At 40.2% G+C, this 27,480-nt stretch overlaps 2 protein-coding genes across 2 annotated transcripts in view; one reads left to right on the top strand and one right to left on the bottom strand.

Annotated features, from left to right (window-relative positions):
• Positions 1–1,075: 1,075 nt before the first annotated feature.
• Positions 1,076–12,148, top strand: Nit2 (nitrilase family member 2). Its single transcript, XM_021209450.2, has 10 exons — positions 1,076–1,145; positions 2,143–2,261; positions 4,045–4,165; positions 4,751–4,839; positions 6,500–6,593; positions 7,074–7,148; positions 8,144–8,222; positions 9,490–9,588; positions 11,448–11,503; positions 11,805–12,148. Exons 1-10 carry the CDS (start codon positions 1,139–1,141, stop codon positions 11,894–11,896), a joined length of 831 nt encoding a protein of 276 aa, XP_021065109.1. The 5' UTR covers positions 1,076–1,138; the 3' UTR covers positions 11,897–12,148.
• Positions 12,149–14,425: 2,277 nt separating this feature from the next.
• Positions 14,426–27,480, bottom strand: part of Tomm70 (translocase of outer mitochondrial membrane 70) — a 30,092-nt gene continuing 17,037 nt past the window's right edge. Inside the window, exons 6-12 of the mRNA XM_021209297.2 lie at positions 27,225–27,432; positions 25,173–25,307; positions 24,094–24,201; positions 23,042–23,158; positions 21,015–21,112; positions 19,090–19,212; positions 14,426–16,421 (exon numbers count right to left, since the gene is read on the bottom strand). Coding sequence (XP_021064956.1) covers positions 16,268–16,421; positions 19,090–19,212; positions 21,015–21,112; positions 23,042–23,158; positions 24,094–24,201; positions 25,173–25,307; positions 27,225–27,432 — 943 coding nt within the window. The 3' untranslated portion in view covers positions 14,426–16,267. The remainder of the gene's footprint in view (positions 16,422–19,089; positions 19,213–21,014; positions 21,113–23,041; positions 23,159–24,093; positions 24,202–25,172; positions 25,308–27,224; positions 27,433–27,480) is intronic.

The raw sequence follows: 27,480 nt of genomic DNA, 5'->3' as shown, positions 1-27,480 counted from the left end.
TGTGAAAAGCTCAGCTGCACTGAAGACAGCTGGCTAAATTTTCTTTTGGGGATCTGATCTGCAGGCTTTCTTTCCTCTTGTCGAGCTCTCTAACCCCTTTGGTTCCGTGCTCTGCAAATGTGACAAGGTATGGACTTTCACTTGCAACCACTGCAAAGCTTAGAAAGCGCTGTCGCTAGCTGGGTGTGTTGGTACAGGACTCAATCCCTGCATTCAAGAGTGGAAGCAGAGCCGGGCATGGTGGCGCACGCCTTTAATCCTAGCACTTGAATAATAATCCTAGCACTTGGGAGGCAGAGGCAGGTGGATTTCTGAGTTCGAGGCCAGCCTGGTCTACAAAGTGAGTTCCAGGACAGCCAGGGCTATACAAAAAACCCCTCTCGAAAAACCAAAAAAAAAAAAAAAAAAAAAAGAGTGGAAGCAGGAGCATTAGACAAGGTGGGCCTTAGCTACATAGTTAAAGTGCAGCCAAGGCTGCAGGAGAGAGACCCTGTCTGAAAACCAGAAAAGCTCAAAACAAAAATAAATATTTACATAAAGGATAATGAATAAAAATTTAATAAATACAAAGGTCAAATCGTAGAATACTGCTTAGCACCAACTCTCTTTCCCCAGCCCAGTCAGGAGCAAACTGTGAAGTCCTAGCCTAAAACAGCCAGGTGCACGTCCTCAAGCATGGACGTTACCTCAAGCATCGTTACCCTGGCCACTGCTATGATCCAACCTGAAGTTTATGTCCTTTGTGCCACAAGTAGGGTCTTTTTATCCCGGACCATTTATGGCACACCACCATAACATAGGCTCTTTTTTGACTTTGCTTTTGAAAGCCCTATATGAAGAATTTGTAATTATCACTTCTTGGTGTATGCAACCGCAAAGGGTGAGCCATTTTTAGTACGGTGCCCAGGCAAGAATGTAGCTTAGTGGTAGACTGGTACTGAATGTGCACAAATTCGTAGGCTTATTCACCAACACTACAGCCCAGCACAAAAGAAAAAAGCTCATCGAGGCTCCGCCCCTCGGCCCAGCCCTTGACCACGCCCCTTCTGCGCGCGCGGCTCGGCCCCGCCTTCCGCACTCGGCAGAGGAGATTGACTGGCAGCAGTCCCTGTGGCCTGTGGTGCTCCGTGCAAGAGCCATGTCTAGTAAGTGGCTCTTGGCCTGGTTGTCCAGCTCCCAGCGGGAGCGGGGTCCTCGGTGAGGCGGTGCAGATGAGCCGGCTGGGTCCTTGCGTCCCCCGGTCAGCCATGCCGGTGGCTCTTGTCGCCCGTGTCCGCGGCTCGGGGAAGCCCAGGGACGGCTGACCGTGCGAGCACAGGCCTCCGCGCGGGGCGTCCTGTGCTGTCGGAGCCGGTCAGCTTGCGGGTTGGGTGGTGGTGTCCAACTCGTGGCTCTGACTTCCTCGCCTCAGAAAGCGGATGGATAATCGCACCTCACTCCGCAGTTCCCCGTCTGTAAAAGTTTATAGGTGCAGTGACCTGGCATGTTCATGTAAACGTTGTTCCCATAATAGGCCGGTCACTCGCGGTGTTTTCGTGCCCTCCGCCCCGACTTGTTCATCTTCAAAGTCATTAATAGCTTTCCCGAGAAGGTGAAGCAACAAGTCTTGCACACGGGGGACCCCAGTGGAGGGGCTTTCCTGCGTCAGCCTGCAGAGGGCGCTTTTGGAAGAAGCTAGAAACAAAACCATAGTTTTATTATCCTGTCCTGCCTCAGGAGCAAAAACAATCTATCTTCTTAGGGTTAAGGGAGATATTAGTGAGTTTCTGTGATACTCTAGTGACAGCTCAAGGTCTGTTAACCTGAAAATAATGCCAGGTTTTGGTTTCATTTGTTTTTATCCAGATCCTGGCACTGTTCAATTAAGAGGCATCAGGGGCTAAATGTTTTTTTTCTTATCATATTTAGGATTCGCCAAGGAATGAGCGATCATAGTTTTTATACTTTTAAGGAGAGATTCGGCCTTCTTCAGAAGCCAGATTTTGTCAGTGTTGTCGATATACCCCTTTAGATGGCCAGTAGTTGGGACAATCAAAAACCATGTTCAAACACTGCCTGATATCCTGTTTGAGAATCCTGGTTCTGAGTGAACTTGGTGGGCAGATCTGACTACTTTTTTTTTTTTTTTTTCTTTCTCCCTAGCTTTCCGCCTGGCCCTCATTCAGCTTCATGTTTCTTCCATTAAATCAGATAACATTACCCGGGCTTGTAGCCTAGTGCGGGAGGCAGCAAAGCAAGGTGCCAACATAGTTTCTCTGCCAGTAAGTATCGGGGGCAACCTGCCCTTTCTAGGAGCTGTGGACCCACTACAGTACTGCTTGCCGGCAGTGGTCCTCTTGTGTCCCACCTCCAGCAATGCCTTTTGGAACCCTAATATTGTTTCGTATTTGTCTCCTCTTTCACAAAGACTAGCAGCGACCTTTATCGTAAGATGTCAAACATGGTTACAAGTTTTGAACAAGATCACTTACCCTGTTCAGACGAGGAGTAAGAAATCCATTGGGGGGACTTCCTTAAAGACACACTCAGGGCCTCTATGATTACTTGCTACCTTGCATATTTCAGGCTTTTTATTGTCATATTTTAGGTCAGACCATATTGCTTTAGCACTGTTCAGTTTTTGAAAAATTGTCTTGAGGTTTTTGAGTTGAAGGTTGTATCATAGTTGGTGGTTAAGTACAGCCTCAGAGTTCCTGAATGATCAGGGATCAGTTAGCAAAGGGAACACCCTGAGGGGCCAGAGGTCAGTTCCACAGGAGCAGTTTTACTGTGTTGTTTCAAGGCAGGCTTTCTCTGTGTAGTCCTGGCTGTCCTGTCACTTGCTCTGTAGCCCAGGGTGGACTCGAACTCAGTGATTCACCTGCTTCTGCCTCCAAGTGCTGGGACTAAAGCCCCATGCTCCCTACTGTCTAACCACTCTGTTTTTGAGGCGAGGTCTCTCACTGGGACTTGGGACTCGCAAGTAAGTCTGGACCGGCTAGCCGGCAAGCCTCAGAGATCCACTCCTCACTCCTCCCCTGGCGTTGGAGTTCTGAGTAAGTGCATCTCCTCATGACAGGCTTATTTCACATATGTGCCGAGCATCCAACTCATGCCCTCATGCTCTTGGGACAAACACTTTACTGGTTGAGACATTTCCCAGCACAATCCAGTCTTCCTTTTTAGATCACTGTGTAGCCATGGCTGCCTGGAAGTTACTATATAGAACCAACCTGATGTTCTCTGTGCATCAGTGACAGGACCGATCAGTACCTGGTACCTATCCATGGTCTCTTGTTAGTTTATGTTGCTGAGATGAAGTAAAAGTCTAGGAGGGAAAGTGCTTTGAGTTATGTACGTGCTTACTTAGCTCGCTAACTCTTGACATGCTGGTCATTTTTAGCATAATGCCTGGTACGTAGACACTGTTGTTAAATGCAAAATGAGTGAATTTAAATTGAAATCTGGTAAATGCTTACCTGTTGTTTTCTGACATGTCAAAGGACTGCAGACAGCAGACGTGTTGTATGTGTGTGTTAGTGTGTCATTTTTGGTGTCTGTATCCCATCCCTGTCTTTTTTTCATCCTCACCCACTTTTCCTATCCATGAGAGACATCATAAAGATGTCAGAATGGAGTTAGACACAGCTTATTTACAGTTAATAAAACAGTTTAACCTCTGTAGCTTTCAGAGCTTTTTAATGCCTAACTTTTATTGCTTCACTGAATTAGTGGTATAATTTTGAGCTCCAGATTTCACCTCAGGATTCAAAAATCACAGAGTAAACATGATTTGTGATGGACCTGGATGTCCAAGAACTGGTAATTCCACAGCTCCAGGTCTAGCCTTCTGCCAGGTCACCAGGAATGATTAGTCCCCCCATCCTCACCTGAGCTGGTTGCCTGTCTGCCTTCGATTGCACATTCTTTAGCTTTAGCTGGGTCTTTTCCTACTGGTGTTTTATCTCCTCCAAGCAGAATGGGAAGTGCTGTGTTTCTGCTTTCTGCAGATCTTTAAATGGTTTGCCTGGTTTCCCCCTTTTCCCTTCTCTAACATGACTCTAGGAGTGCTTCAATTCTCCATACGGAACAAACTACTTTCCTGAATATGCAGAGAAGATCCCTGGAGAGTCCACACAGAAGCTTTCTGAAGTAGCAAAGGAGAGCAGCATATATCTCATTGGAGGTAACTTCTTCCATGTGGTGTGACACCTAAATATTAACAATGCTAGGATGACTTCTATTACATTTAAACATTTTAGCCCTTGAAAAGAATGAGGTTGCCAGGGGTGGTGGCATACACCTATGATCCCAGCACTTGGAAAGCTGAGGCAGGAGCATTGTAAATTCAAGGTCAACTTGGGATACACTTCAAGATATACTAAGTGTAAAACATGCAAGTTTGTGTCTTAACATTTTTCAACAAGGGCCCGTGGGATTCAGTTTTGTCGTAAGACTTGATGGATTTGAGCAATGAGGAATTCCTGATTTTGCTCTGAAGTTACATATTAACTGCTGCTCAATGTCATGACTGAATTTCAAGGGCATTTTGGTTATTTTTTAAACCTTTCTCTGACATTTGGACTAGTTCTATTTCAATAATTTGGAGCTTAATCACTGAAAGATTTATTTAAGTGGGGGAAGAATGCTTGGAATAAATGTTATTATTGGGCCCAAATGACTGTTTGTAGACTTGTAACCCACTCACAAAGTTCTTGGCCCATTCCTTTTTGCTACTGCTTTGTGTGACTGTGCATTTCTTCAATGGAAGGCTCCATCCCTGAAGAGGATGCTGGGAAACTGTATAATACCTGCTCTGTGTTTGGGCCTGATGGAAGTTTACTGGTAAAGCACAGGAAGGTAAGAAGTGCAGATCTCATCGCCTTCCAGTTTCTGTTTCTTGCAAGGCTATAGATGTAATTCATCTTTAAGCCATTGGTCCTGTATGGTTCAACCTTGTGGAACTTGTTGCTCTGTGTAGGATCTCAGACATACCATTAAATCTTAGGTGCTCTTAGGTGGGCAGTCGTAGCACATGCCTCTTTGTTTGAGCCTGGTCTACAGAGTGAGTTCCAGCCAGAGCTACAGAGAAACCCTGTCTCAAAAATCAACAAAGAAAGAAGAATGTGTCCTTGTGTCGTTTCCAGTCTCAGAAGGAACACACTCACTATTTTACTCCTAAATATGATGCTTCAGAAGTGCTTAGTATGACTACTAGATGAAAAGCATTCCCTCCCTAGAAAGTGTTTTTTCTTTGTTTTGAAAACCATGGTTGGTTGTAGAAGCTTCCCCAGTACAGGCTGGAGATGAAGCTCAGCAGGGCCTGGGTTTAGTCACTGTCGTTGCCCCTCCCCCCCGCACAGCATGCATTACTATCCGCTCAGTATGTGTCCTTGACATCATATGGCATTTTCCTTTACTAATGTGATTAAGTTACATTGCTTAATCTTCTGCTATCAAACCACATTTGTTGTGCTTGAAACAAAAATCTTACTTTGGCTAGGCATTTGGTGGTGCATACCTTTAATCCCAACACTTGGGAGGCAGAGGCAGGTAGATCTCTTGAGTTGGGGACCAGCCTGGTCTACTATGTCGTTTCCAGGAGAGCCAGGACTACAGAGAAAAACTTTGTCTAGGAAAAGGAAAAGGAAAAGGAAAAGGAAAAGGAAAAGGAAAAGGAAAAGGAAAAGGAAGGGAGGGAGGGGAGAGAGGAGGAGGGAGGAAGGAAGGGAAGTAAATAAATAAATCTCATTTGGAATTGTTTTGCAAAATTTTACATGGATTTTGTGTTTGTCTTGAGACAGGGTCTTTCTGGGTAGCCTAGGCTGACTTTGAACTTCAGTAGTCCAGACTGGCCTGGAACTTGTGGCAGTCCCCTTTCAGAGCATCCTTAGTGTTAGAATCACAGGCATGTGCCACCATGCCAACTTACTTGTTTCTAAATGCTGCACATTCCTTTTGCTTTCTTTGTTGATGGTGTGGTTTTTTATTTTTTTGATACGGGCTCTATGTAGCCCTGGCTATCCTGGTAGACTGGTTGGACCTCAGACTCAGAGATATACCTGTCTCTGCATCCCAAAGGCCTCTTCTTCTTTTGCCAGTTTTGTCAGTTTGATCCTGATTCTGAGAAATCTTCCTTAGCATTTGGGGTGAGTAAGGACAATACACTTCGTCTACCATGAGCCTGCACATTTTTCATGTCTGAAGACAATAGAGATTGTAAAAGCCACATCATTTCCCCATTTTACTGTAGTAGAAAGGATAGGCAAATTGTTAACCTGTTTCTTCAGAGACTGAAAATAAGATAGAGACACCAATTACTTAAGGCTATACCTGAGATCCTACACAGAGCAATAAGGTAAGTGGCTGGATGTAGCCACTTGTAGGTGCAATATGGCCAAAACTGGGGATGATGTTTGTGCTGTCAGTCTTAGAGCATTTCCATATCTGATCATCGAGAGATATCTGCCACTACTGCTGTGGAGGCCAGACGTAACCAAATCAATTATTTGTGATGCAGATCCATCTGTTTGACATTGATGTTCCTGGGAAAATTACATTTCAAGAATCTAAAACATTGAGTCCTGGTGATAGTTTCTCCACATTTGATACTCGTACGTACCAGATAAGTTTGCCTCTTACAGGAATCCCAGAAAAGAGGAGCAGGCATTTTCCTTTTTATGTCTATCTTCAAGTTTTTCACATATCTGTATGAAAAGTTCAGAACTGAGGAGGGTAAGCAGTCAGAAATCTGGAAAGTCTGGGGAGAATGGAAACCTGAGATTTTGACATCGCTCTTCCATTGGGTTACAGCCTCTGGACCATGGCATCCAAGGTGTTCCTGTGGGCCACCACTGACACGTTGTACTTATTACATTAATACATTGCATTGTTCAGAAGGAACTTGTCAAAGCTACCCTGAAGCTGTAAATGTTGTCTTTGAACGATGTCCCAGTGGGATTGAATTTACACCTTGTCTATGTAGGAGTCCTGGGTTAATTCTTTCTAGTCAGGGTTTTAGGATCAGAGCAGCTCTACTCCCCCATTCTATGCCAGAGGTTCACTTATTTGTGCATCGTTCTGTTTGGATACAGCTTACTGCCGAGTGGGCCTGGGCATCTGCTATGATATGCGCTTCGCGGAGCTTGCACAAATCTACGCACAAAGAGGTGAGTTAGGACCACAGATGGGTTACAAAGCTGCTTGGGGGTTTGATTCTGGGGTGGTATCTGTGGCAAGAGGCAAAACACAAAAATTTTGCACAAAATGTCAGAAGTACAGTGTTAATGTCTCCATGTCCATCCAGTACATCCATAGCAGCTTGCTAACCAGGCTTTGGCTGAGCAAGGGATAATATGGTTACATGGGTGAGGGTGTGTGTGATCTCACACACTATGTAGCAAAAGCTTTGTTCCGGAATATTCCCTTTACCCTTTGAGTCTCTAATATCACTGTATTTGGAGTTACATGGGGCCAGGTAGAAATGCAGCAATGATCTGTACTCTCATGGGTTTCAACACTCACATATATAGTCAGTAATATTTTGGTTTGGACAACTTACTTCCTGTAAAAAAAGAATGAGACAAGTCAGAAGTTCTGGTTCTAACTTTACTCCTTAGCACTGAATAATCACTTTACCTCTCTAAGAGGGTGTGGTTCCCTCAGAGAACTGGTGTGACAGAGGATTGAGAGAATTTATAAACTTCTGATGCCATTCAGTGAATTCCAGTGTCCTTACTAAGCTATGGAAATGACTGACACTTAACTAAATGGTATGGATGATTGACAGCTGTTTAGCAGATGAGGTGCATGCATTCTGGGCTTAAGAGTGTCTGAAAGTGTACTGCCCCAAATTGGTTGGAAAGTCCTATCGTACGTCTCTTTACTATGTGGTGCTGAGCATCTGAGGCCAAGTGACATTTTGATAACATTATTCTTTAAAAGTGAAGGCACACGTCTGACATCAGCCATCCATTGCACTTTTCTTGTGGCTGTGTTTTATACGTATATCTCTAAAAAGAAAAGAAATTAAATTCAGAGCCTGTCTTACTAGGCTGAGCTGTTTTTATGTGTGGAAGAGTTTGAGTTTGGCTCTATTGGATGAGGGATAAAGGGAGGGAGTAGCTGAGTGCTCACCATTACACTTTCTCTCTCCTCTCTGGAGGCTGCCAGCTCTTGGTGTATCCTGGAGCTTTCAATCTGACCACAGGACCAGCCCACTGGGAGCTGCTTCAGCGAGCCCGGTAAGAAAGGAACAAGCCTCTCAGTGTTGATTGCTCTCTCAGCCTTAGATGGAGCCCTGCCCCGCCTGCCTGCCTGCCTGCCCTGGCACCCAGATGCACTTAGACAGGATGACTCCGCACAGAGAGCTCTGCTAGTTACTGTCTCCGATGCCATAGCAGTTCCCTCAAGAGATGCTGGGGTTAAAGGCATTCTGCAGTGGCTGAATGCCACTCTATTGTACATGGGTTTTATCTCCTCAATAGTTAACAGACACAGGATGTTTGTTTCTTGGCTCCTGTGATAGTCCAATGCTGAGTTCATGTCTTTTCATGTGCTGTTTCATTTCCTTTGGACTTGCACCTTTTAGTGGGATTTCTGGACCTGTTTTGCACTGAGGCAACTCCACTGCTTTCCACAATGGCTATTCTAGTTTACAGTCCCACTAAATAGTGCACCGGGGTTTTCTGTACACCCTTGGGGATTTATCAGGATTCTTGATAACAGCCATTGGACCTACAGTGAGATAGTTTTGTGGTTGGTCATCATGGTTTTGAGTTGCCTGATGATTAGTGATATTGGGCCTTCTATGTTGGTCAGTTGTGTGTGTCAGCTGTCTATCACTGTGACAAGATGCCCTAAAGAACATAGAAGGATGGGAGTTTATTTTGGCTCTACTTTCAAGTTTCATTTCACACCTGCCTGGAGTCTACTGCAGTCTTTTCACCCCAGGCACAAAAGAAAGAGGGGCCAGGGGTCTTTCAAGAGTACCCCCAACAGCCTAGTTTCTTCCCTCTGTTTCTTTCTTCCTATAAAGGTTGGGCAACAACCCCTCCTAGTAGTGCTGTGGGCTGAGGCTCTGTTGCTCTTCCTTGATAGTCTCCCTGAGTAGCCAAGGCTGACCTTGAACTTTGATTCCTCTTGCTTCAGCCTCCTGGTTGGTAGGATCAGACACTGACTTCGACGTATTGCTATTGTTAAATTGGGCTGTTTTGTGACACTGAGATTTAGAATTATTAGCTATATACCTGCAGACATTTCTGCCATTTTGGAGGTTTTCTTTCCATTCTTGGTACCTTCATTTGCTATACAGAAGTCTCAGTTTGATTATAATCCCATGTGCCTCTTCTGTGTATTATCCCCCAAACTCTTGCTCATTCCAATGTAAGAAGCCTTTTCCTGTGCTTACTTCTAGTGTTTTCATAGTTTGCTTTTTTTTTTTTTTTTTAATTTTAGAGAACTGTATAAAGGTCTGCAATGTGCAATGTATTTACTTTCTGTTGACTACAGGGCTGTTGATAATCAGGTGTATGTGGCTACAGCCTCTCCTGCCCGGGATGACAAAGCCTCATATGTGGTCTGGGGACACAGCACTGTTGTGGATCCTTGGTGAGTATATCTTAGGCTGAGCTCAGCTGGAAGTTGAGAGATGATACAGGATCATTTTTCTGCAACTCCTACCCCTTTTTATCCATACATCCTGGCAAGCATAAGGGAAGCTTTTCACTTGCAACCCACTTGAGAAGAAAGCTGATCCTGCTTGCCATATTGAGCTCTTGACTGTTGTTGTCTTTGCTTGTCTAGGTAGGCCTGGCAGTCATACAAAACAAACAAGGCAGCAGCATGGGCAAGCACTTGGTTTCAGGAAGAGATCTCAGAAGTCTTGGTTTGCATGTGGCTAAAATTTAGGCTGAGTGACTGGTCCAAGGGCAGGAATGAGAAGCAAGGCACGAGTGTTACGCTGGGTATAATGATTAGAGAGATGGGGGGATGGGTTAAAGCAGTGGTTCTCATGCTGTGCGTCACAACCCCTCCACATATCAGATATCCTGCATATCATATATTTACATGACTCATAATTATAGCAAAATTTCAGTTATGAGGTAGCAACCATAAACTATTCTATGGTGGTATGGTGGTGGTCACCACACCATGAGGGTCACACCATTAGCAAAGTTGAGAACCACTGGGTTAGAAGAAACTGACTGTCCCTCTGTGAAACGGCAAAGCATTTTACCACTGAGAGAGCATAGGACATTTGTCCAGTCTCACAGATGTTTCTCCATGGACATCACACAGCTGGCAACTGTATGTGTAATTTGACTACATTCACATATAGAACCTCAATCAGACACATGTCCTTACTGGAACTTTGGACTTCAGAAGTTGGCTTTGGTCCAGGCTACTTCTGTGTATACACACACACAATTTCTACAATTTAAGAATAAAGGGTCCCAGAGAGGAGTATCCCCTCTGTGTGCATGATTCTCAGTAGTTGCACACTCCAGGGTTTATGGGCATTGGAAAACTGGGTTAGGCTGGATTCTGTCACATTCCTGTCTAGATGGTGGTGACAGGCTCTACAGCCAGTTCAGGACAGATGGCTACCTAGAGTGGCTGTTTGTCACAGAGTAATTTTGTGTGTTATGTGCACTTCCCTTTTTTTTTTCCCCTGAAGGGTTTTGAGGCCTTTCAGCCTATGACTTTAGGGTGGTTGGTCTGGGTGGGAGTGACATTAGAGAAAGTACTTTGAATTTGGCAGGACAGATGGGTGGGAATTAGGATTCAAATGAAATTAATGGCATTGGTATTTCATCCAACAGTCAGTTAATTGTACCAGATGGTTTATTTTGACATATTTGGAAATTAATCATTTCTCCAGATAGATATATTTTGGCCCTGCACTGGGCCAAAAGGCTGGGTACTGCAAAGTTTTCCAGAGCACCCTTCACCTGGTCGTTTGAAGGGCTGTTGCTCCTGTCAGCATACCCTTGTTATTCAGACACTGGGTAAAGTCTTGTCTTCCAATCTGAAACTCAAAGGCATAGGGAGCCAGGGGTCTCAGCCACACAGGTAGAGGGTTCTTGTAGACCTGGACCCTGTGTAGGCCCAGCCTCATTACCCTCGGGTGTGGCTGCACTTGGGAGCAAATGAGGTATAGATGGAGACCTTCCTTGGAAGGGGCTTTTCCTGTTGACTCTTGGTAGTTCTGTTACTAGATATTTATAATCATGAATGAGCTGTGTAGTAGTGTGCAGTTTATTAAACATATCCCACTTTCCTCAACAAGCCTCAAAGGACTCTTATTTCTACATAATGTGCCACACTTTAACATAAATAACAACCAGAATTTATACTACTTCCTTATTTTAGACCTTAGAATCTTTCTTTTGGCCTGGTATACAAGGAGGAGAATATACAGAACTTTAGGTTGGTGAATCCCTATTCATTCTCTGGATTTTCTTTAGGGGGCAGGTCCTAACCAAAGCTGGCACAGAGGAAACAATCCTGTACTCAGACATAGGTAAGCTATGCCCTGCTGTGGTTATGGTTTCTGGTGTTCCCACTGCTCTGAGGCCACAGTCTGTGGCTGGTCACTTGGAAGGATCCCATTGTGCCCTGCTCTTCTATCCTGGCGATACTGTGGTTTTGAGGATGAGCTCTGGGGCTTTGTCTCACTTGAACTGACCCAGGACCAACTCCAGGCCACCAGCATCCAGACAAGGCAAATGACTCATTTGCTGAGACTTTGGTCTGGAGACAAAATTTCATTGCTTGGTTAAGTAGTTGCAAATTATTAATCATGTGTGTTCCTGTTTTTGCAGACCTGAAGAAGCTGGCTGAAATTCGGCAGCAAATCCCCATTTTAAAACAGAAACGAGCAGACCTCTATACAGTGGAGTCAAAGAAGCCTTGATATCTGTTTCAAAAGTGTCACAAACAGGATGATGCTCTGTAAGATGATCAACTCTACTAAAATCTTTTTTTTTTGGGACAGGACCATTTCATGTTAATTCTATCAATGATCTGTGCCGCAAGGACCCCTATTTTAATTAAAAGTTTCTTCTTTAAATGTGCTTGGTAACAATATTCTAGCTCTTAACTAATTAGTATGATGGTTCCTAGGCATTTCAGTCCCACGATTCTTTTGCACAATTAAAACCGAAGCATTTTTGTTTCCATGTGTGGTGGGCTGGTCCCATCTGTCTGAGAAAATGTACATTTACAAGAACACTAATTTTCATGGTGCTAATATCCCATCAACATGACACTTTCAAAATTTTTTATTAAAAATTGTTTTCATACAATATTTTGATGTTTTTCTTCCCAAATCATCTCCACTCATCTAAATTTATATTCTTTCTCTTTCTAAAACAAACAAAAACTCCATAAAATGAAAATCAAAATTAACAAGCAAAAGACCAATAAAGACAAAAGGAAACAAAAAGTCCACAAAAAAAGAAATCAATAGAGCTAAATAGATGTGCAGTTGGGACCCGTTACCTACACAATACTGCTTTAGCACACGACTGGTTCAATACCATACTGGTAAATCAAAACTTTTCCAATATATAAGCATTTAGGCTATTATTGTGGTTACTTACAGAAGAGTAAGAAAATCTAGTGACTCTATTAAATAAAAATGAAGTATACGATTTGGTAAGTTTTGGCACACATACACACATCTATGAAATACCAATCAAGAAAGTGAATATATGTACTACCACCAGAAGTTTCTTTATAAGCATTCTGGACTATTTTTGTCTGTGTGTATGAGTACATGCAGGTGCTGAGGTCAGAAGAAATACCCCAGGGCTGGAGTTAGAGGTATTCATAAGCTGTCCAACATTGGTGAGATTCTCTCCCACAGCAATAAACACTGTTAACCACTGGGCCATCTCTTCAGCCCCTCCCTATAGTCTTGTAAGAACTCTAGTATTCAGCTACTGGGTGTTTATCTTACCCGTGCATCAGTGATGTATTACTTGTTGATGGAAATTTGAGTTCTTTCTGCCCTTTGAATGAATGAGTCAAAAACAATTGTTTCATGTCTGAAACAGTAGAGTTGTGAGCTTACATATCTACTTCACTATCAAATTGCTTCCAAAGTAATCATACCATTTTACAGTGCAGCCAACAACTGTATGAGTTCTAGTCATTTCCTAGTCTTTATCCTCATTAACTTAGTATGGTTTTTTTTTAGAGATGGTGGTGCCCTGCTATATAGCCCACGCTGACCTTGAACTTGGGATTTTCTCACATTGACCTCCCAAGTGCTGGGATTATAAGCACAAAGCCATAACCAGGTTCTTCTCAGTAAAATGGCTCAGAGGGCAAAAGCAGGCCTTTTTTGCTTTGCAAGTCTGATAACCTGAGTTCAGTCTTTAGAACCTATGATGGAAGGAACCAATTCTATAAAGTTGCCTTCCACATGCACACTTCACACAATAAAAAATTAAAAACTGATCAATCACTCATACTAATCTTTTCACGTGTATCTTTGGTGAAATGTCAGTTGATAACTTTTGCCTATATTTTTATGGCTTTATCCTCAAATGATAAGTTGTTTATATATTTTGATGTACATTTTTTGTCATAGTCTCCTGCTCTAAAGGGGGAAAATGACATCTACCAGAGCTCACACTGGGGATTGAGCCCGATCTCAATGCTAAACCTTCTCCTTACCACGACTGCAACTTCATTTCTCTCAGTATTGCATCATCTTCTATCTTGCTATGTGACTCCCGTCTCTGTCGGCTAAGCACTGAGATTACAGGCTGTCCCACCACGCCACCTTGTTAAAGTATTATTTGAAGAACAAACTATGTATTCTCACAAAGGTCAACTTATTATTTTTATTTCTTTAAAATGATTGTTTATGTTTAGTTATTTTGCGTGCGTGCATGTGTGTGTGTGTGTGTTGGCTGTGTGTGGTGCCTGAGGAGGCAGAAGGTGTCGTCTGACCACCTGGAACTGGACCTACAGGGAGTTGCAGGCAGCTTGCGAGCTGGCACATGAAGTCCTGGGAACAAACCTCTCCAGCTCTCCCTTATTTTCCTTTTGAAGTTGTCTTCTTCTGTATCCTCTGATGTTTATGGCTTACTTACGTTCTCAAGTTCTCTCCATGGTTGAGACTATGATTAAACTAGCTTGTGGAATCAGCACGAAGAACTTAGCCCCATCATAACATCTGACAGATGGCTTTCTAGGCTGCTGTACGAGTCTAAGACACAGATAAAGAATGAATCCTTGCTACTGCTCTTCATAGAGCTTTGTTTCATTCTTAAAGGAATGAATATTCGCAGGAAATTTCATGACCACACCAATAAAACCTTATATATACCTATCTTCAAAGTTAGTTTAAATCAACAAGAAACTGAATGAAAAGGGTTTCAGTTAAAAAACAAATTTCCTATCTTTCTGTTTCAAAAATGGATAGAAAAGCTTGAATGTAGTATTTATTTTGTGAATTTACATGTGAAGCCATTTACAAAAGTAAAGATACAGACATATGCAGCTTTCAGTGCAGTTTCAAACATGTTCACAACAAGCAAAACATTTTTGAGTATCTGGAATGACAGTATTGAATGGCACATGCTTCAGTGTTTCCTACCCAACCCCAAGACAGAAGGGAGCAGAGTAGAAGATGTCCCTATTAATGTAAATACAGCCATGCAAATAAAAAACTTTTAAGCGAAGAGGTCACATTCAGAGATGTAGGACATTTCTATATTTAAGGTTATCATCATTGGAGAATTATTTCACAACAAAATGAAGAGCTCTCCAACTTCCCATTATCCCAGTCACCTTAAATTACATTAACTGCTCCTATTGATATCAGCCATAGGCTTACCAACATCGTCCAAAAACTGACTTTATAAGAGGAGTCATTTCTAATATTTTCTAAAAAGACAGCATCTGTAGACAAAATCATTTTGGTTTCAGTGGGATAAAGCACCCTTTTAAATAAGAGTGTAAAATGCTCCTTTACTCTCAATAATGTAAACTATAATTAGACTTTATGTCCATAAGTCTTAACAGGCTTGCTTTTTTTTTTAAAAAAAAAAAAAAAAAATCATGTTACTTAAATAAACCTCAACCTGTCCTGGATCTTAGAAACAGACTCAGTAAGAACACATCCCTCCCCAACCAGAAAAAAATCCAGCATATAAATAAGTAAAAGGATAGTCTGTGAAAGTGATGAAGAGAGACAGCTTAGAGATTCAAAAGAGAGGATGAGGTACAGATAAAAATGAACAGAACGAAAGTAAAGTCAGCTGTCAGTATCCCTGGAAATGTGGACGTGGGCCATCCGTCCTTAGAGGTCAAGGTCACCTCAATACAAAAGTACTCTGTATTGGACATCTCTGAAAATACTGGCTCAAATTCCTTAAGTTAACAGCCACAGCTACACCACTAAAGTTTTCATTTCAAACAAGTATGCCCTGGCTTCAGGACTGACATTCTTTAGAACCTTTACCAAATTTCTGTCACTAGAAAATTGAAGCTAATTAAATATTCCTATATATCATCACATGTACTCCACCTGTATGTGGGTTGTTCACGTACACCCATTTTCATTAAAAAGCATACTATTAAATAGTACTGACTATGGGATAGGCACGGGCAAGTATATACATGTCTTGTTCATCTTACCTTCCTTGTTCAGTCCCTCATTAAGTCTTCCTGTACAAGTATCAATCAGAATATTTTGCTTCTGCATAATTTACTAAAGTTCTACAGAATCAGAGGCACTGTGCATGCTGACAATAGCTTAAAGTCTTTCAATTTTACTGAAATCCACATTGAAGCTTTTCATCCTTCAAAAAAATTAAAAAGGATTAATTGAATACAAAAGTATATTTTACAGCACTTACTAAGTTAAAGACTAACATACTATAAAACACTCACATATTATACAAACAGCTATAAAAACAAAATCATTCAGAACATAATCCCCACCCCAATATTAAAAAAAAAAAAACCAAATCAACAAATCAAAGGTTTTATTTGCATGGCCAATTACTGTTTGTATTCTACAACTTTGTTTTAAAATCCCTTTAACAGGTTCTAAGCTTTTGTTGCACAGGGAAAAAAAGCTGCAAGACTGCAAACTTCCTTCAACAGCCACGCCCACTACACCTAAACATGAAACAGATGTAATGAATGACAACATCACAAAGGACTACTAAGTTCCACCGTTCAACAATTCATGACAGTGTCTTCAGGGTTCAGTTGAAGAGGGGGTAAACTTCTTTGAAAAAGAGTCAGCCTGTTTCCCCTGTGTTTATAATGTTGGTGGTTTTAATCCATATTTCTTTGCTACTTCTGTCTGGGCATGGGCAGCATCACAAAGTGAATACAGATGAGCCATCTCCATTTCCGACTTGGCCAGGTTGATAGCTTTGTTGAACATGTCAATGGCTTTCTCCATGTTTCCTCTAAAAGAGCAAAAATTCAAACATTCTTCAACAAGCAGTTCTCAATAACCAATAAAGTTTAATTGTGCTGCATGAAGCCTTCAACTGATATTCTAATAAAACGTTTCTTTCATAATAAACAAAAAGGCCTAGCACAGCATACTGAAAACACCAATGAATCCACCTTACACCCCAATATATCCATCCCCTCCTCTCCTCCCAGTCCCTCCCCCCACAGCTCTTCCCCTACTCCCTCTCCCCTTCTCCTCTGAGAAGGGGGAAGACCCTGTGAGTATCACCCCACCCTGACATGTCAAATCTGCAGGGATAGGCATGTCTTCTCTCACTGAGGCCACCACTGCAGCCTATTCTGCCTACATTATCTTGAATCCTTTGTTAAATATGGGCAGACTAGGGCAACTAAGTTGGTTACTTAAAAACCCTAATTTTCCTGGTTCCTAAGACTGAATGTTTCTGGTCAAATATGAGGCTTCTGGCAACACATAACACTAGTAGCCCTCAAACGCTTGCCCCTTAAAGGACTGATTCCATACTCTTAATACCTTATCTCTCACCCCAAATGCCAAAACCTGAGAACTTCCATGCAGTCAAAGGTCAATCCCAGTTCCCTGACCATGATCAAACCTGATCACAAAGAGCCTCAGGTTATTGTCTCTGCTTAACTCTGTTCAAATCCCTACCTTTTAGGGCCCACTTCAAATATAGTATTGTATACTCTGCACCTAAGAACTAAATACTTCATTCCCAATATTCCTCACAGTTCTATTAGGCCCATATACATAGGGAGACGATCTTACTAGCTCATTCATAGGTATCTTTCAGTTCCAACAGCTAAGTACCTTTGTACTTTGTACTAAGTACTTTGTTGGTAATTGCTATCTGTTTTTGAATAAATGGATGAACATGCTATGGTTAATTAGACTTACCTCTTACATTTAAGAGTGACTGAGTTATATAGTTACTAAGAAACAACTGTTTAAGGGAAGTAGTGTTATCTATGTATGCAAGTATGTGCATAATACTTAACTAAATGTGTGTAATCCTGCAACTAAGATCAAAGTCAATCCTAGTTAACTCAGTATCACTAAAGGTGCCCCATATTTAACTTCCTATAGTATATGGCTAACACAATTAACTATTTTTGGTTTATACGGATCTGTTTTGATAATAGCTAGATGACCCGCAAAATATTAGTATAACCAGCAATGCCAATCATTCAACTTTAAAGTAGGATTTAGATGTATATATATTTTTTGAGACAAGATTTCTAGCCCAACCTTGCCTAAAACTTGCTATGTAGCTCAAGAGAACCTTGAATTTCTCTAGATTCTCCTGCATAACCTCCAGAGTTTGTTTAGAATCTGTTGCATGGCCTGTTGTAGTGCTGGAGAATGAACTCAGAGCCTCAGGCATGTTAGCTAAGCACTCCATCAATGAAGCCTGATCCCAGACCCACAATTGACCTTTTCTTTTTTTTAAATTTCACATGCACTGGTGTTTTGCCTTCATGTTCATGTATGTCTATGAGTATGTCAGATCCCCTAGAACTGGAGTTATAGACAGCTGTGATCTTCCATGTGGGTGCTGGGAACTGAACCCAGGTCCTCTGGAAAAGCAGCCAGTACTCTTTAACTACTGAACCATCTCTCCAGCCCCTAAAATGGCTCTTACAGTACAATTTAACATACAAAGAAAATTCCCTCAACCCTCATGCTCTTAAGGTAATCTCTATGAATACTCTAAAATTAAATGTCAAGTGTTTTTATATGCACCAATCTAAGAAGAACTAGAGCTTTGCTCAAGCATAATTATGAACCACTGTTCTATCAGTACAAGAATTATTTGTAATAACAAATTAACATAAGAAATGGTATTTGTATATACCTGCCATCAGAAGAATCACATTTTTGTCAGTCTTTTGGAGGAAAGAGAGCCACAGGAAGAGCAGACAATAGGTAATTAATTAAGAGGGCTTATGCTGATTCCTGACAAGTGATAGTGGCAAGATTAGTGCCTTGACATCAGTGAAGTATGGACTCGAGTCTTGCCCTCAGTAACATATCACAGTGTTACTTTCTTAGCCTAACTGGCCTGGACATTAGTTTCTGTACACCTTTATTTTATCTTGGGATCATCATAAAGACCAGTACTTAAGGGGGCATAGTCCACTACATATATAGTTGCCAACATTCAATGTAGACCTTAAGTGCAACTTTGGGTAAATATTTACACAAAACAAGTTACAGGAAATCAGAGTTGTAAAAAACAAAGTTCAACTAAACCCGAGGTTTCATGAAATCTCAGCTGCTCTGTTGCTTGGCTGGTTGCTCCTTTGTAGAGGTATCCAGATTCCAATACCGCCTGGCTATCTGTTCCTTCTTATTCAACACTGACTAAACCACACTTCCCACACACAGGAAGGATAAAAATGAAAAAGAAAATCATACACGATAAAGACCTAGTCTCATTTTATAAGGCACAAGCCTGACAGTTTTTATAAGTGTAAGTAAAATGAGGTAAATCCGAAATCCCTAATTTTTAGGGACGCCTGCATCAAAAGTACAGCAAGCTTTAAAACTATGATAGATATTGATTTATAATCAAATATATGTAATGAAAACAAAAGACAATAACTATTACGTCTCTAAGAAGCAGCTTGATAAGTTACCTCTGCACTTCAATAGTCCCCATGGTCTCATATGCAAAGTCACATTTGTTGTCAATTTCAATAGCCTTGCTGATAAGCTCCAAACCTTTATCCAAATCTTGCTTCCACTGAAGTTGAAGTAAACTGGATTGGGAGTAGGGTGGGGGAGACAGTTAGACCCAATACCGATAGACATATAAACGTATAATTTGGGTTCTGCCCTCAAAAAACAAATTACAATTTATAAGGAAAACAAAGACTACAGCAGATCACACTGGAGGCTTCTGGTCTCTATTTCTGATGTCGAGTGCCTGGCCACAGATTTTTAAGTCATGACTCAGTATTCCTTTTCTCTGTATTTCTAAGAAACAGAGACAACTGGTTTCGTATGCAGATACCAACCCTATTTGATTCCCTTCCAACTCCTGTGCTAGGACCAGTCTGACTCCTGGGAACAGGTCCTAGAAGACTTTTTGTGGGTTAGTGTCTGTCTGTCTGTCTGTCTGTCTCTGGTCTCTTTTCTACTATGCTGTGGCACTGGCTGATTTCTAGTTGTGCTTGGCTTCATTTCATGGAAATAAAAAGTATATTAAACCTATCATGAAAAAATTGTTCTAAAAATTAAGGCAGCTTCTCCTTCGATAATATAAATCACTTCTTAAAAATAAAATTGTTCCAGGACAGCCAGGGATACACAGAGAAACCCTGTCTCAAAAAACCAAAAATAAATAAATAAAATAAAATTGTTGCATTCTTTCAACTTATTGACTATATTATAAATTCTGAATATCATATAATCATTTCAAAAAAATTAAATGTAAAAAATACTTGTTTTACAGCCTTTATACTTTTCCCCATTTATGTGTGTGTTTGGTTCTGTGAATGTATGGGCGCATACATTCAAGTGTTAGCAGAGACCAAAGAGGGTCTCAGATCCCCTGGAACTGGATGGAATCCCAGGTGGTTCTGAGTTACCTGACAACATGGATGCTGAAAACTCAATTTGGGTCCTCTAGACAATAAGGACTACTCTTAGTTGTTGAACAATCTAATTTCTCTAGTCCTTTCCAGCCTTTAACTTTATGTCACCATTTTTATCTTAAACATGACCCACAGATGTATATTATAACAAATACAAAAATTATTCTAAGCTTTCTAATTTTTTGAGAAATTTTCTCAGTAGCTCATGTTGGTTTCAAACTCAAGATCCTCTGCCTCAGCTTCTCAATACTTCTTAATATTTTAATCTCTGTATAGCTTACTTTCCTGAACATATATGAGTGTGTGTGTGTGTGTGTGTGTGTGTGTGTATCACAAACTTATCTTACAAATGGCCATTATGGCACACACTTTAATCCCAGAACTTGTAGGGCAGAAGAATGTGATCTGTGTTCAAACTCAGCCAGCAATACACAGTGAAACTGACTCCAAGCACACAAATTTGCATTCTTAAAGAGTTCTACACAATGTATTATAATTAAAATTACTAGTCTTACATAATTAGGCATAGCAGAAATACTATGAACTTACAAACTCACTGGTCAAATTGAGAAGTAAAATAATATATTTGTTTAAATGACACCATTAGGTTGTGTATCATGTAACTCTGCCACCAATAATTACTTTACACATTTTGTTTAATAACTAAATTCTCCCTTGTTGGCTGAAGTAGGGAAGCTGAAACAGACAGCAGACTCTGTCTCAAATAAGGCAGAACGTAAAGACTATTGCCCAAATTATCCTCTCATCTCTACTGTGGCAAGCACGTATCCAAGTTCACAAATGCAAAGAGATATCACAGGTTCATATGCACAAAGATTTAAAAAAAAAAAAAAATCCTGCAGGTCTATTATTATCTGAATCATTTCTGTAAGACTGAAATATTGTATTACTCTGAAAAAGATTTAGTATTTTATTGAAATAAATAGAACCAGAAAAATACATACCCTTTATGAACATAAGTTGTAGCATTATCTGGTTCCAAATCAATACACTTATCATACATTTCATCAGCTTTACCAAACTGTTGTTGATCTGTTAATGCCTATGTGAAGAAAAACTTTAGTTATATATATTAATGTACTTGCTAACTCAAAAATTAAAAGTACACTACACTCCTTATTAAGTATTAAAATTTATGTATTCACCATGGCTTGTAATTAATTAAAGCCAGTTTAAATTTTATATCGTAATGGAATCAAAGGGTTTGGGAAACAGTAGCATACAGAAAAGCCTACTTTTAATGACAGCTTTATCAATCACATTTTCACAAGCCTATACTTGGATTTATAATTTATCATACTAATATTAAGGGAATTAGTCTAAAGGTCATTTTAGAGGGTACAATATAAATATGGTAACTGTTATTAGTCACCCCATAACTACTGCTGTTGTGGCTGAAGGAAGACTTACTCTCATAGACACTATGTTGCTGTTTAACTTGGAGGAAGACTCACTTTCATGGACACTGTTATGGTTTAACTTGGGAGGGAGGGACTTGCATCTAAGCTGTGAGAGTTAAATAATTTATACTATATAACTTTTGTAGCAGCTATGGAAAACAAGTTTTAAATGTAAATACTTGTATGTAAAGTTACATTAAATTTTCAGTGAAGTTATGCCAGTTCAGATTTTTGAAGAAACTTCCTAGAAATCAAACCCATTCAAAGGGAATAGAGAAAGATGCAATTTGGAAACAGGTGCAAAAAGACCTTCCTGTATTACTTTTTCACTAAAGGGCAGTGATCTTTGGGTTTTCTCTGGGGTACAGAAATTTATACCCTAAACTCCTGATTTTTATGGCAAAGGTAAGGATGATTACTGTCCAATTACATTATAAATGCTTATTTGCTTTCATTTACCTTTATATAGGTTTACATAGCAGATGCTTTTATAGTTAATTTTCATGTGTAGTGAGCAACGTTTCATTGTTATAAAGAAATGGAAAACACTAAGACTCAAGAGACAGCGACTTCCAGATTGGGTCATGTCCCAGATCATGAGCTGCTGCCCAGCGACATGTAGGACACTTTGGAAGAACAGTTCACAGAGATCAACTTCTCACAGGCCTCCTTCAATAAGGCCTCCAAATCGTTATGAAATGTCACTAAAGAGCATGAAGGGAAAAAAACTAGCAATCTCACGAAGGGATTAGGGGAGGAGTCTAGCAAAGCTTGCAAAAATGTAGTATTTTCTGTTTCTGTGATCATTCTGGAAAGCCCTTATGAAAAGTTAGAATCTGGGCCTGGTGTCAATCTCAGCACCTGGGAGGCCAAGTCATCCCTGATCATAGGTTCAAGGAAAGCTTGGACCGAATGGAGGTCTAAATCTTGCTTTTCGTAGTTTCAACTCTAAAACAGTAAATCTTCAGAAAATTTTAAGAAGACTTGGTGGTGGGCTGGTGAGATGGCTCAGTGGGTAAGAGCACCCAACAGGTCTTCCAAAGGTCTGGAGTTCAAATCCCAGCAACCACATGGTGGCTCACAACCATCCGTAACAAGATCTGACTCCCTCTTCTGGAGTGTCTGGAGACAGCTACAGTGTACTTATATATAATAAATAAATAAATCTTTAAAAAAAAAAAAAAAAAAAAAAGAAGACTTGGTGGTGCATTCCTTTAATCCCAGCACTCAGGAGGCAGAGGTGATGGATCTGAGTTCTAAGTCAGCCTGTTCTATATATGTCAGCCAAACCTACACAGTAAAATATACATAGAAATAAACAAGCGAGTGAGTTGAGTGAGTGAGCGAGCGAGCGAGTGAATGAGTGAGTGAGTGAATGAGTGAGTGAGTGAGCGAGCGAGTGAGTGAGCGAGTGAATGAGTGAGCGAGTGAATGAATGAGTGAGTGAGTGAGCAAGCGAGTGAGTGAGCGAGTGAGTGAGCGAGCGAGCTCCTGGAGAGATCAGGCTAGCATAATTCCATGTTGGATTCAGGTTTAAAACGCAGCTCTTAAAAATTGTTTTTTACACTTACCTGGGCATAAAGTGCATAGCCTTCAGCACATCTTGGAAATTTCTTTATGACCTCTTCAAAACCTTTCATAGCTGCCTGGACTTGCGAAGAATTGTTTGCTGTATATGCCTGGCGATACTATTTAAAAATCAAAACACTCTAGTTAAAGAGCTAAAAAAAAAAAAAAAAACCTTCTGGAATCTTGACATATTATACAGACACAGAGCATTACATAAGCACTTCCAGAAGAGCAGATAAGTCACCTACCCACTTATCTCCCTCCCTCCCTTGTGCAAAGGATTAGGACGTGTGGCCTTTTGGAGATAGTATGTCCTTGGGAGTGGGCTTTGAGGCTAGGCCCACTTTCTCCTACTTAAGGATCAGAGTTAAGTTCTTAACCACTGCTCCAGGACCACGCCTACCTGCCTTTTGACCTACTCTCTGACATGATGATGGACTAATCCTGTACAACTGTAACTTCCCTGGTTATGGTGTCTCTTCACAGCAATAAAAAACAGACATGTTAACTAAGCATATAGATGACATAATTTTGATTTACTTTTCTGTAGTGCCAGATTTCAAAACAAGGACTTTACACATTATGCCTTCACATACTCTATCACCAAGATATATCCCACCTACAGACTTTTTAATATAATTTCATTTGCATCTTAAACCTGTAATACCTATGACACAACTTTATTTAAGAGGGCAAATTATTTTAGGACCGGCCATAAGCAAATCAGTTGTGTTACCATAACTATAAAATTATTTCCTCAAATTATTTTCGACTCCTTCATACTAGTTTATGGTAGAGAAGTAATTCTGCTATAACCTGGGAGCTGGGTGTGCAATGCACAGCTTCAACAGCACCAGCAGGAGAGGCCGGGGCAAGAGGGCTGGGAGGCCAAGGCCAGTTACGCAGTGACTAACATGCTTCCAGACGCTTTCCTCCCGGAGATCACCGTTTTGAGAAAAATACAGATGAGTCTGTAGACAATACAATACTCACTTTGCTGGATACTATCAAATACAAATGTGCTTATGAAATCACAAGTTAAATAGGCACCTACCAATGCGAAACACTTCTGAGCCTGTGCCAAAGCAAACTTCGGTCTTAATTTGATACATGCATCAAAATCCGCCACTGCTTCTTCAACTAGATCCAGCAGAATTTTCAGCTAGGAAAGAGTACATAATTAAATGCAATTATGTAACAGGCTCAGCGTTTAAGTTTATTATATACCATGCTTCTCTTCTATTGTCAGTTAATGCTCGGCAGTTAGTTATTCTACATAAAATTTCTTTGCAGGAAAAAAGTCACAATTTTCAAACCTTAAAACTGGTGTCTGATTTAAAAATAAAAGATAATTTTTTTTATTGCAATTTGGATAAAAAAATATAAAAATCAAGTGCTTCTGTACTTAATTTCAAAGCCAGTTAGAACTTTACATAATTATTACCCAATTAATTACAAGATATTAAAAATAAAGATGGAAATGGCAAGAGTTTTTAAAACGCTATTTCTACACTTTATAAACACCTTTCAGAAAACACCGGACCACAATCTCCCCTACAAAGACTTCCAACCAGGTTCATCTATCATCTCGGTGCTCAGGCTGTTGATGCTGGAGGAGAGCTCAGATGAGCTTGCACGACAAGTGAGACTTAGGTCTAAGAAGTAAATATACACGTTTTCAGTCAGTGTAGAACTTTCCCGACTTTACTGAAGGCATGCTAAGGCAACCAGGCAAGACTAGGAGTGCTCTGGGTGCTTGCTTTCCTGCCTATGTGTGGCTATCTTACAACTCCCTTTAGCTCCAGTTTAGGGGGACCTGATACCTCTGGCTTCCCTGGGAGGCTACACTAATGTGCATAGACCTCTACACACACATACATGTACAAAGAATCATGAAGATGTTTACTAAGTAGGACTAGTGTCTACTCACTGAAAGCCTACAAAGTACAGATGAATGAGCACCCAAAAGGCTAGCTGATTCGCTAACACTTTTTGCCTTCCCTTTCTTCTCTATCATGATTATAAATCTTCAAGATGTAAGTAAACAAAGGCCAAGTTAAGAGTCCACATGTTGTAAGAAACCCTGAAGAGTAGTTACCAAGCACAGCTCCAGCTAAGCTGAGCTCTACCCACCTGTCCTCGGTGGTGATAGACGTCTGAGTTCATAGGATCTATCTCGGCAGCCATGTTGAAGTCCTGAGTAGACAGCATAGGCTGTTGCTGCTGCATGCACATGGTGCCTCTCTTGATCAGGGCATTTGCTCGAAGCTACACACCCAAAATGACAGAAAGTACCTGGTTAATTTTAAAACCCAATTTAGATTAAGAGAAAAAAAAATCTGTAATACCTACTATAAAGTTTATCCTTTTAAAGACTATACACAAGTTTTTTTAGTATAGTAACTAAATATTGTTAAAGGTTGGTTATTACAGATTTTGGGGCATTTTTATTATACCTAAGAACACATAAGCACAACACTTCAAATCCAAATGCCCAGAAACTACTTACCTCTAGTCAACACACTGGTATATTCTGAATGTTTCATATACAATATGGCCTTTTTTGGTTTCCATATAGTATTTTCAACGTGGTATCTATTAATACTCCTTTTATGGTACTTCAGTGTAGATATTGGACATAGGGGTTAGTTATTTCTACTCTTTTGAGTGTCATGATTAATACTGCTGTCAACATTCAGGTATGTGTGTGTATGTCTTAAACTCTCTGGAAGCAGCATTGATAGATTACATGGCAACTCTATGTGTTAACATTCTGAAGAATAACCAAACTAGTTCCCAAAGAATCTTTATCATTTTACATTCCTACCAGCAACACAATGTTCCAATTTCCCAATATTCTTACCAGTATTTATTACAATCCATGTTTTTGAGTTACAGTCTTATTGCCTGAGCTTTCAATTAAAAAAAAAAAAAAAAAAAAACAATTATAGTCATTTTAATAGGAAAGAAGGGGCACTTCAATTACACTTTGGTTGAAACTGCCCTAACAGGTAATGGTACCGGAACACTTATTCATGCTATCATTGCTCATTTGTAGAATATTCTTTGGTGAGTTATACAAATCTTTTGTACATTTCCGGATTAGGTTTCCTTTTTACTGTTGAATTCTAAGTTTTTATTCTTGATTATAAAGAACCTTTCATGAATTTTTTTTCTTCCATTCTATGGAAGGTGTTTTCAGTTTTTGATACTGTCCTTTCAAGCACAGGCTTACTTAAAGCAATCCTCCAACCTCAGCCACCCAAATATAAGTCACATGCCTGGCTCAAAAGCTGATATTTTTCTTTTTTTTTTGTTTCAGTTTACCTTTTTTAATTTTTAAAAATTTTTTATATTACTTTTTAGATATTTTTCTTTTCATGTTCATTTATTTACTATGCGTGTGCCACAAGAGGACACTTGCTTGAGTCCATCCTTTCTTCTACCATTTAGGCTCCAGGGACTGAACTCCAGTTTTTAGCCTTGGCAGCAAGTTCTTTATCTTGATGGAACTTTTTTGATTTCTGAAGTTATAGTTTAGGTGTCACATCTCAGAAACCTCTTCCTAATACAAGATAATAATGATTTCTATGTTTTTCCTATGAGTTTTATTTTTAGTTCTTACATTTAGGTTTCTGGTTTGTTTTTGAGGTAATTTTTATATACACCAGACAGTAGATATTATTACTCTTTGCTGTTAAAGTTAAGAAGTCATGACCATGAACTCAGGCTTCTTCAAAGCATATGCTTTATAGCAAATACAATCTAACAATATAACAATAACAAACTCAGTAATTAGGACATCCACATGGAAAGAGATCAAGGAAAATTCTGTAGGATAACTTCAGTATGAAAATTTCATTTCAAAAGGATTTTACGAATTTTATCAACCACACTGTCGCCATTATCCAAAACCAAACTTTTACATTACGCCATGGCCACAAGAATCTGACAGTACACTAAATGCTCTAGAAAAAAAGTTCTTTACTTTCTTGCCTGAAGATAAGTATTACTGCTTCAGATTCACTGCAACAATATTATGAGATGTAGACTCCTCAAAATAAAAAAATAGCCTTTCATGGAAGCCCAAGTGAAATGCTAAGGTTATCAAGGAAAGCAACTGCAAAAGTAATCATGGTCCCTTTCTAACTTTTCACATGCACACACCTTTCAAAATGTACCTACCTTCACATTAGCTTCCTTCAAACTGATGACCTTATCTAAGTCAGGCTTGGCCGCGTTGGCACTACCAATAAGTAGGTAGAAGGTGGCTCTTAGTAGTAATGCTTCTGCCATGTATTTGCCTTGAGCATCTATTTCCTTTGAACATTCACTTATGATTTTGTCATAGTTTTCTTCTTCCATATATTGTTTAGCTTTCAAATATCCAGAACTGAAGATGAAAGCAAACATAGGAAAATAATTACTAAGGGGAGAGAGA

The sequence above is a fragment of the Mus pahari genome, chromosome 12 (genome assembly GCF_900095145.1).
Source record: "Mus pahari chromosome 12, PAHARI_EIJ_v1.1, whole genome shotgun sequence".
Taxonomy (NCBI): domain Eukaryota; kingdom Metazoa; phylum Chordata; class Mammalia; order Rodentia; family Muridae; genus Mus; species Mus pahari.
This window is presented reverse-complemented; position numbering and strand designations above follow the sequence as displayed.